At 45.7% G+C, this 10,833-nt stretch overlaps 2 protein-coding genes across 2 annotated transcripts in view; both read right to left on the reverse strand.

The window, feature by feature from the left end:
* The window catches only part of LOC143955485 (uncharacterized), a 337,730-nt gene that overhangs the window by 230,163 nt on the left and 96,734 nt on the right, over positions 1 to 10,833 (reverse strand). The window lies entirely within an intron of this gene.
* LOC143956087 (uncharacterized) overlaps positions 1,513 to 10,833 on the reverse strand; it is a 73,511-nt gene continuing 64,190 nt past the window's right edge. The window contains 1 exon segment of the mRNA XM_077466217.1: positions 1,513 to 8,680. Coding sequence (XP_077322343.1) covers positions 6,928 to 8,680 — 1,753 coding nt within the window. The 3' untranslated portion in view covers positions 1,513 to 6,927.

The following is a 10,833-nucleotide window of genomic DNA, read 5'->3' on the forward strand; positions in this document are numbered from 1 at the left end:
CCCGGACGAAAACCGACCGCCGCAGGCACCGGGCGGGGGCCCGATCGGGCCCCCGACCCGCGGGAGGCAAGGGACGTACATGTATGTCCTTATGCCTGCCCGTGCCATTCTGCCGACGTACATCGGCGTGCGGCGGTCGGCAACTGGTTAATTTCTCTCTTTTCTCTAAACTTTCTTTTTTTTTTCTTGACCCTATGGAGATGAGGATACCCCTAACATATGCTTTGTGTCCCTCCCAAAGGGAGACATCCGTTGCCTCACCAGTGTCATTCGTTGAGAAATAGGATTCTATTTCTTTCCGTATTATTTCTGCGATTTTCTTATCCTGTATAAGGTTCTCATTTAATCGCCAAGTAAATGGATGTCTATGTATTCCAGGTATCCTCATCTTCATTATCACCGGGGAATGGTCTGATAGGGATATTATTCCTATCTCTGTTTCCAACACGGTCTCAAGCAGTCTATGATCGACCATTATATAATCCAGCCTGGAGTGCGTCCCGTGCACTGGGGAAATAAAGTGTAGTCTTTTGTTTTTTCATGTTGTATCCTCCAAGCATCTATCAATTGATTTTGTCTCAATCGGAGTTTTAATGCTTTCATATTTTTCCCACTTATCCCCCTTGCACGAGACGTACTATCCAGAGATGGATCCATACCAAAGTTGAAATCACCCACCAATATTACATCTCCTGTTTTAAAGTCTGCAAGTCTCCTCAAGATTTGTTTCAGATATCTAGTAGGGTTTTCGTTTGGACTATATACATTGGCCAAAGTAAAAATCCTATCCCCGAGTTTTCCTTTCAGGAACAAATATCGGCCCTCTGGATCAGTCAGCCTATCTATCACGGTGAACTTTGTATGTTTCTCAAACCCGATCGCCACTCCCTTGGCCCTCCTTATTGGGGAGTCCCCATAGAACCAGTTCGGGAAATTATCAGAGAACAGCTTAACATTTGTGTCTTGAGTTAGATGGGTCTCTTGCAGAAACACCACCTCTGCTTTATATTGCTGTAATTCCTTTAAGAGTTTATATCTCTTCATAGGCGAATTTAGGCCTTTAACATTATATGACACAAACTTCACTTCTGTCATCTGAGGCTCCCCAAAGAGGTGCTTAGTCCCCCCCTTTTAATCCTGTAAGTCATTAGAACCCCCTTTTCTTTTTTTCCCCTTCTCTTCCTCTGCAAGGAATATCTTTCCCCCCCTTCCCTCCTACCTCCTCCCTCCCCTCCCCCCCATCCCTCCCTCCCTCCTCCTCCGGCCACATCCCGGCCTTTGCTTTGTATTGTGGACCTCACTCCCTTCTACAAGCAATATCTATCAGGTTATGGCTCAGACTACGGCACCCCCCTTCTGTAATCCCAATCCCCTTCACCCTTTGGGAGAAGGGGTCACCCTCTACAGACTAGGAGTGGTGGAGCCCCGCCTAATCCCTCCATCACTCTATTCCCCCTCCGCCTCCCTCCACCCGACACCCCCCCCCCCCCCCCCCATCAACAGACAAAAAGTCTTGATTAGACCAGAGCAAAAAAAAGGAAAAAAAAAAAAACGTACAAAGAGGACCGCAAGAGACAAAAGGGAAAAAAAAAAAAAAAAAACTAATTTGTAAAACAACTGGGTTTGAACCGAGGTGCAGGAGGTGACAGTGAAATGAGTGAAATGAGTGAATCCGCCATGATAGAGGCCCGAATCGCCATGCCGTAACTTTGCGACTGAGCACGAAACGGACTCTGGAGCATGTACTGAAATGAGGCCAGTCCTGGGGCACGCCGAGACGAATTAGAGCATAGGCGTGACTATTCGTGTCGGAGCGTGATAGGTGAAACGAAATGATACCCATGACAAAGACAGGGATCAACGGCTGCGCTCAAGAATCGACAGTGACCCTGTTCTCTGGAGCATGTACTGAAATGAGGCCTGTCCTGGGGCACGCCGAGACAAATTAGTGCACAGGCGTGACTATTTGTGTCGGAGCGTGATAGGTGAAACGAAATGATACCCATAACAAAGACAGGGATCAACGGCTGCGCTCAAGAATCAACGGTGAACCCTGTCTCTGGAGCATGTACTGAAATGAGGCGAAGCAGCTGGGCACACCGGAACGAATCGGTGCGTAATAAGTGACACACCATGACAGAGACCGGAATCAACGACTGGCCCACCGATTCGGTAAAGAATCCGTCTCTGGAGCATGTATAGAAATGAGGCCAAACAACTGGGCGTACCGAGGCGAATCGGTGCATCGGTATAATACGACTGGATTCGTAACGGGGCGTGATAGGTGACCAGAAATGATATGCCATGACAAAGACAAGAATCGAAAACCGTGCCTGAACCTGCGAATGATTCTGTCTCTGGAGCATGTATTGAAATGAGGCCGACAACTGGGGCACACCGGAGCGAATCGGTGCATCGGAGATGCGACTAGATTCGAATCGGAGCGCGACTCGTGAATGAAATGATTGAAATGATCTAAATGATTGAAATGATCGAAATTCTCTGGTTAGTTAGAACTTAGCACGTCTGTTTGGGATTTTTCGAAATGATCTGAACGATTCGGACGTAGAGACCAGTGATTTGGTCGGTATGCGGAAGGTTTGAAAATGAAATGCTCGATGTGGTGTCATGAACGGGTGACCACAACTTCTTTCGAGAAGAATGAAATGAAATGAAACAAAATGATTGAAACGATTGAAATGAGCCGGTTAATTAGAACTTAGAACATCTGATTGGGAATTTTCGAAATGATCCGAACGATTCAGACGTTTTAGTAGAGACCAGTGATTTGGTCGGTATAGCGGGTTTGTGAAATGAAATGCTCGATGTGGTGTCACGAACGGGTGACCACGACTTCTTTCGAGAAGCAAGGATCACAAATGTTTAGAGGTAACGGATGCGTGAAACAATATCGGAAAAATACGAAGGTGACATTTCAGTGAGTGGTTCGTGAGTTCAACGCATCACAGTTTAGTGACATGAAATAACATGAAATGAGAAATGGGAGCCGAAGCCCTACCTGCGACAGCCGGACCAGATGCGTCGTATGACACCGGCAAGTTTTCGAGTATTGCGACACTCAGACAAATACACGAACGCTCACGACGACAAAAACAGACTGTAACACGAGGACAAAGACAGGACTTCTAACGAACACGGAACTCACGAACACTGCACTCACTCTATCGAATGGTCTCGAATAGTCGGCCCTAGATCTGTGACGTAGTAACTATCGCGCACAAAACCGACAAGGAACACAGCCGAACGGGCTGGTTAAATACCCCTCCGGGCTCCTCCCATAATTTCAGGCCACCATACTGGCCTTCTTATATATATATATAATATTCTTAGATTGTAAGCTCTAACCAGCCGGGCCCTCCGATTCCTCCAGTATTGAATTGTATTGTAACTGTACTGTCTGCCCTCATGTTGTAAAGCACTGTGGAAACTGTCTGCACTATACAAATCCTGTATAATAATAATAATATCTTATTACCTCCTCTGCTGCCAGGCTCCACAATGTCTCCTCTCTACTTCTTCCCGACTCACCTCTCACCCGGAAATTCCTGTCTGTATATGATATCACTTCCTGTCTTCCATAGAGACTTCCTGTCTGGGTAGAAGGGAGAAGTAGACTTGGGCAGAGTGATTCAGTTTAGTGAGTCGAATCATTTGGATCAGTTTAGTGAAATGATTCGAATCACTGAATCGATTCTCAACTAATTTCTTCAAAGCTAAGAGTAAGGATCATAACTGCAGTCCTTTGATACTCAGTCCGTACAGTAAGCATATTAGATGTTAAGTAACTTTATTTTGCTGCAATAACTATTCTATAAACTCTGCAATACAGCAAAAAAAAAAAAAAAAAGATACCTTGAATTATGCAAAAATATTAACATAACCGAAAATACAAATTATAGCTTGTGAGCACTGAGCTCTGTAGACTGAGTCATTCATAGATTCAAGAGTCATGCTGTTGGCTCATATATACACAGTGCATTTTAAAGTACAGAATGATTGTGTGCTCTTTTGTGATTTAGGCTGGGTTCACACAGTGCTGCATTCAGTGCAAATCACATGCAATGTCTGTGTGATGCAAATTCAGCCATACAGATTTGTATGGCTAAATTTGCCTCACTTTTGGATAAAAGTTATGCAGGACCCTTTTTTGGTCTACACCTGAATCGAATGGCATGGGTGTTCACACACCCATGCCATTCGATTCCTGTCCTGCGATATACAAACCGATCTGGGGGTGTCATTAACTTTGTATTGGTACTTCCAGCAGTTCGCAATCGCATAGGGCAGTGTGGTGCGATGCACGAACTGCAGGGTTTCCCGCATGATCGCACCGATGTGAACCGAGCCTCATTCAAAGACTTCTCACAACAGCTCATGAATCTAATGTGCTCTGATGAGTCACTCATAGGTTCAGGAGTTATACTGCTCTGCTAACTCACACACAACTCATGAATCTAATGTGCTCTGATGAGTCACTCATAGGTTCAGAAGTTATACTGCTCTGCTGGCTCACACAACTCATGAACCTCATGAGTCACTCATTAGGTTTCAGGAGGATTCAGGAGCCATGCTGTTGGCACACACAGCTCATGTTTCAAAACATAATGTTGATACTTATGTGCTCTCTTCCTGACTGTGTGATCACAGACTGGACTTGACTAGCTGCTGCCTGCATCACACACAGACATCATACAAAAGAGAACCTTATGTGCTCTGTGATTTATTCAAAAACGTGGAAGTCTTGATGGCTCACATAATCGTGTTATAGCTAATTTTTACAAATCTTAAAGAGGGATTCCACCTACAAAAAAAATATTAAAAGCCAGCAGCTTTTTTTTAAATACTACAGCTGCTGACATTTAATAAATGGACACTCACCTGTCCCGGGTTCCAGCGATGCTGCCACCATTCTAGGTGAGGGAATCAGGAAGTGAAGCGAATCGGCTTCACTTCCCGGTTCCCTACTGCACATGCGCGAGTCATGCAGCGCAATAGGAATTGTACGCGCTGTCTCTGAGACCCATGTGTGTCCCAGCAGACAGCGCGGCAGGACAGGAAATGGCGTAGACTCCCACGGGAGTCTATGCCCGGAAGAGGGTGTAAATACCTGTCTTTGACAGGTATCTCCACCCCCCCACCCCCCTGAAAGGTGCCAATTGTGACACCGGAGGGGGGGAGGGTTCCGATCAGCGGAGGTTCCACTTTAGGGTGGAACCCCGCTTTAAGCTGCTGTTTTTTCAGCTCCCTACACATCCTGAAAGGGGAGGATCATTGACGATGAATTGAATCAGATTCACTTTCATGATTTGATTCATTCAAACTCTGTAGTGAGTTGATTCACTGATTCCATGCAGTAGCCAAGCCTAGTGAGAAGACCATCACCTTGTAGAGCTTAGAGGAACTGCAGCCCCGAGAAACGTCTCGTAGTGCCAACAATGTCTCCACTCTACTTCCTCCCGATTCACCTCTCATCTGGTACTTCCTATCTGTACGTGACATCACTTCCTGTCTTCCATAGAGACTTCCTGTCTGTATGTGACATCACTTCCTGTCTTCCATAGAGACTTCCTGTCTGGGTAGAAGTGAGAAGATCACCACCTTGTAGAGCTTAGAGGAACTGCAGCCCAGAGAATCATCTCGTAGTGCCAACAATGTCTCCACTCTACTTCCTCCCGACTCACCTCTCATCTGGAACTTCCTATCTGTACATGACATCACTTCCTGTCTTCCATTGAGACTTCCTGTCTGTATGTGACATCACTTCCTGTCTTCCATAGAGACTTCCTGTCTGGGTAGAAGTGGGAAGATCACCACCTTGTGGAACTCAAGAGGAACTGCAGCCCCGAGAAACGTCTCGTAGCGCGAGCACGGCCTTGTGCTGTGTGTATGTCCTCTATATCCTCATACACTTGTAGCGATGTGATCATTTCTTTGCCCATTTGCCAAGCGTATACTCCTGTTATGCAGTGTTTGTTTGCCCATTTTCAATATGGCTGCTATGCTCTCTCTCTCTCTCACCAAGGATTAGGTAAGTGGGTGGAGAGAGAGACGTGGCAGAAAGACAACAGTGGATTCTTTACTTCATAATTTTTTTTATTTTATCAAAAGAGAACATAACAATTACGATTGTTGCAAATGGTACATATCATTGTAATAAAAAAAACATTGTAAAGGCATATAAAATAGGTTTTTTTTCAAACCTCGATGGCCCAATCCAGCCTACCCGATTCTTACTGAGAGAGAACAGACTGTGTAAGTGCTGCAGTTCCTCCTCACTGAGACATACATAGAGACTGTTAATGATTTCATGTTCCTGTCCGGAAAATACCTAATGCTGGACGGTTCAGTGAATGTTATTTCTTCAATACATGGACTTTCAAATACAAAGCTGTGTGGATTCCCGTCTATGTGGAGATACATTTCTCAGTTGGAATTTCACTTGCTATTCACGAGCCCCAATTGAGTGGAAGCACTGCGCATGTTAGAGATCCTGTCCTGATCACACAGATTATGAAGAGTACCTCTCATTGGTGGCCACCTGTGTCATGGGTGGAGACCTCATGTTCTCCCATATAGAGGAGTATACCTCCCATGGTTCAGAGAAGCAGGACCTCCGGATCTATGGATAGCGTAGGACCCACTAATCATGGGGTACTTTGTGGCAGTAAGTGGGCTTAAGCAACGTATAACAATACGGTGTGACCAAATCCCCATATTTTTTGATAATGTTTATTTGAAAATGCCTAGGTGTTTTAAAAAAAGCCTTGCTGGAGGTAAATGTCAGTTTTGCATGTGTGCGCTGTAATATTTTTGTTCTGTAGTATGGTCTTATGACAGCTCCATCTTTATGCATTTTTTTAAGGTGTGCGCCCCCCCCCCCCCCGCCCAAATATCTTGTTTGTTCACTTAAAAACATTTCCCACACTCAGGACAAGAATACTACTTTCCCCCCGCGTGAGATCTCTGATGTTTGTAAAGACTGGACCTATCTGAAAAACATTTCCCGCACTCAGGACAAGGATACGGCTTCTCCCCCCTGTGAAATCTCTGATGTGTGTCAAGACTGGACTTCTGTGAAAAACAGTTTCCGCACTCAGAACAGGAATACGGCTTCTCGTCCGTGTGAGACCTCTGATGTGTGTCAAGATTGCACTTCTGTGAAAAACATTTTCCGCACTCAGAACAGCAATACGGCTTCTCACCCGTGTGCGACCTCTGATGTTTGAGAAGATGCGACTTGACTAAAAAACATTTCCCACACTCAGGGCAGGAATACGGCTTCTCGCCCGTGTGTGATCTCTGATGATAGGAAAGACTAGACTTATCTGAAAAACATTTCCCGCACTCAGGACAGGAATGCGGCTTCTCACCCGTGTGCAGCATCTGATGTCTGAGGAAATTCGACTTATCTGAAAAACATTTCCCGCACTCAGAACAGGAATGTGGCTTCTCACCCGAGTGAGACCTCTGATGTGTGACAAGAGCTGATTTCTGTGCAAAACATTTCCTGCACTCAGGACAGGAATACGGCTTCTCACCCGTGTGAGACCTCTGATGATAGGAAAAACTGGACTTATCTGAAAAACCTTTCCCGCACTCAGGACAGGAATACGGCTTCTCACCTGTGTGCGATCTCTGATGTCTGAGAAGATTCGACTCAGTTGATAAACATTTCCCGCACTCAGAACAGGAATGTGGCTTCTCACCCATGTGAGACCTCTGATGTCTATCAAGATGCAACTTGTCTGAAAAACATTTCCAACACTCAGGACAGGAATACGGCTTCTCACCCGTGTGAGACCTCTGATGTCTGAGAAGGTTCGACTTCTGTGAAAAACACTTCCCGCACTCAGAACAGGAATACGGCTTCTCACCTGTGTGAGACCTTTGATGTGTGACAAGTTCCGATTTCTGTACAAAACATTTCCCACACTCAGGACAGGAATACGGCTTCTCACCCGTGTGCAACATCTGATGTTTGAGCAAATGCGACTTATGTGAAAAACATTTCCTGCACTCAGAACAGGAATGTGGCTTCTCACCCGTGTGAGACCTCTGATGTGTGACAAGTTCTGATTTCTGTACAAAACATTTCCTGCACTCAGGACAGGAATACGGCTTCTCCCCCGTATGCAACATCTGATGTCTGCGAATATGCGACTTCACTGAAAAACATTTCCCGCACTCAGGACAAGAATATGGCTTCTCACCCGTGTGTGATCTCTGATGATAGGAAAAACTGGACTTATCTGTCTGCGATCTCTGATGTCTGAGAAGATTTGACTTGCTTGAAAAACATTTCCCGCACTCAGAACAGGAATATGGCTTTTCACCTGTGTGAGACCTCTGATGTGTGACAAGTTCTGATTTCTGTACAAAACATTTCCCACACTCAGAACAGGAATACGGCTTCTCACCCATGTGCAACCTCTGATGTGTATCAAGATGCGACTTAACTGAAAAACATTTCCCGCACTCAGGACAGGAATATGGCTTCTCACCCGTATGAGACCTCTGATGTCTGATAAGAAGCGACTTTGCTGAAAAAAATTTCCTGCACTCAGAACAGAAATGTGGCTTCTCACCTGTATGACATTTTTTATGCATATTAAAACTAGACTTAGAATTGAAACACTTCCCGCACTCAGTACAGGAAAAGCTCTTCTCTGTTGGAAGGACGGCACCGTCCCTCACAGTCTGAGGTTCCTCAGGATAAGAGGAATACGATGGTCCGGCACCGTCCCTCACAGTCTGAGGTTCCTCAGGATAAGAGGAATACGATGGTCCGGCACCATCCCGCACAGTCTGAGGTTCCTCGGGATAAGAGGAATACGATAGTCCGGCACCGTCCCGCACAGTCTGAGGTTCCTCAGGATAAGAGGAATACGATGGTCCGGCACCGTCCCGCACAGTCTGAGGTTCCTCAGGATAAGAGGAATACGATGGTCCGGCACCGTCCCGCACAGTCTGAGGTTCCTCGGGATAAGAGGAATACGATGGTCCGGCACCGTCCCGCACAGTCTGAGGTTCCTCGGGATAAGAGGAATACGATGGTCCGGCACCGTCCCGCACAGTCTGAGGTTCCTCAGGATAAGAGGAATACGATGGTCCGGCACCGTCCCGCACAGTCTGAGGCTCCTCGGGATAAGAGGAATACGATGGTCCGGCACCGTCCCGCACAGTCTGAGGTTCCTCAGGATAAGAGGAATACGATGGTCCGGCACCGTCCTGCACAGTCTGAGGTTCCTCGGGATAAGAGGAATACGATGGTCCGGCACCGTCCCGCACAGTCTGAGGCTCCTCGGGATAAGAGGAATACGATGGTCCGGCACCGTCCCGCACAGTCTGAGGTTCCTCGGGATAAGAGGAATACGATGGTCCGGCACCGTCCCGCACAGTCTGAGGTTCCTCAGGATAAGAGGAATACGATGGTCCGGCACCGTCCCGCACAGTCTGAGGTTCCTCAGGATAAGAGGAATACGATGGTCCGGCACCGTCCCGCACAGTCTGAGGTTCCTCAGGATAAGAGGAATACGATGGTCCGGCACCGTCCCGCACAGTCTGAGGTTCCTCAGGATAAGAGGAATACGATGGTCCATCTACACTGTGTGGTGCCGGATGGACATTTGAGGTAGTCGGGTTTTCTCCTGGACTATACTGTGTGATGTCCTCATCTTCTACTTTACAGTCTGGAGACAAAGTGAGACAATCCTCTGAGGTTTTCCTCATCTCCCGTCCATCTACTAAAATAGAAATACAAAGATTATTACTAGAAAATTTATTTTTATTATTAAACGGTGTCACGCTATGTATTTTGTTTGGCTTTTTTTTATGACCTGTCTGAATCTATGAGGAGAAGCTTCTGTCCATACGAGGTCCACCTTATTCCATGTGAGCAGGGAATTCACCTGCATAAGCCTATTTGACTATCTTTTTAAATAAAGTAGTCAACAGCATCTGGTAAGAAGACAACTTTATCTTCACATTTTGGGGTGTTTTCTATGTCCATAAGTCTTGGTGAAAGGACGTGTCACTTCTTTGTAGAAGATTCCAGCCGTTTTTCTGGTATATGGATTCAGAAGGAGTTTTTCACTGAAAGAATCACTGTTTTGGACTTTGGATCTATATTTATATATTCTTTTTTGGTTTCAGTATCCAATTGGAACTTTATTTATTCTTTTTCTTATCATATATTTGTTTGTAATTTTTTTGCTTTTTACCATTTTTGGTGATAGGCTGTTCATCACTTTAGATGTTATATGATTATCAAAGTTTCACATTTGTGATTGATATTTATATTTGTTCAGCGCCCCTACTATTATTATATTACTAGACATGAGCTGATTGGTTCCCCTAAACCAGGACTCCGCCCACATCAGGCAGCTTTGTCTCTGAGGATCTTACAATTCCCCCCCTCAAGGTAACTAGTAAATGGGTCCTCTGATCTCCTACCAGATCATTTCTTTATTCATGGACCTTAGTCAGAGAGTGAGGAAAGAATCAGCAAAGCCTGTCTTTCATTGGAGTGACTGCAAGGAGATTAACGGACAAGTAGGCGCACCTGTTAGGATCTGGATTACACTGTGGCACCCTGGATGGAGGGTTGTAGTTTCAGTGTCCACCAGCAGGTGTCACCCAGCAGCTTCTAGTAATCGGTCTTCACCTGATGCTGGCTGCTGGGAGGGTATTTAGTCCCTCCTCTGCTAAAACATTTTGCTTTGCTTGTCCTATGATTGCTCGCCATCTTTCCTGCATCTTATCTCTTATCTAGTAAATGGGTCCTCTGATCTCCTACCAGATCATTTCTTTATT

This window comes from Lithobates pipiens, unplaced genomic scaffold (genome assembly GCF_037356315.1).
Source record: "Lithobates pipiens isolate NorthernLeopardFrog02 unplaced genomic scaffold, aLitPip1_a1.2 Scaffold_35, whole genome shotgun sequence".
NCBI classification, from domain to species: domain Eukaryota; kingdom Metazoa; phylum Chordata; class Amphibia; order Anura; family Ranidae; genus Lithobates; species Lithobates pipiens.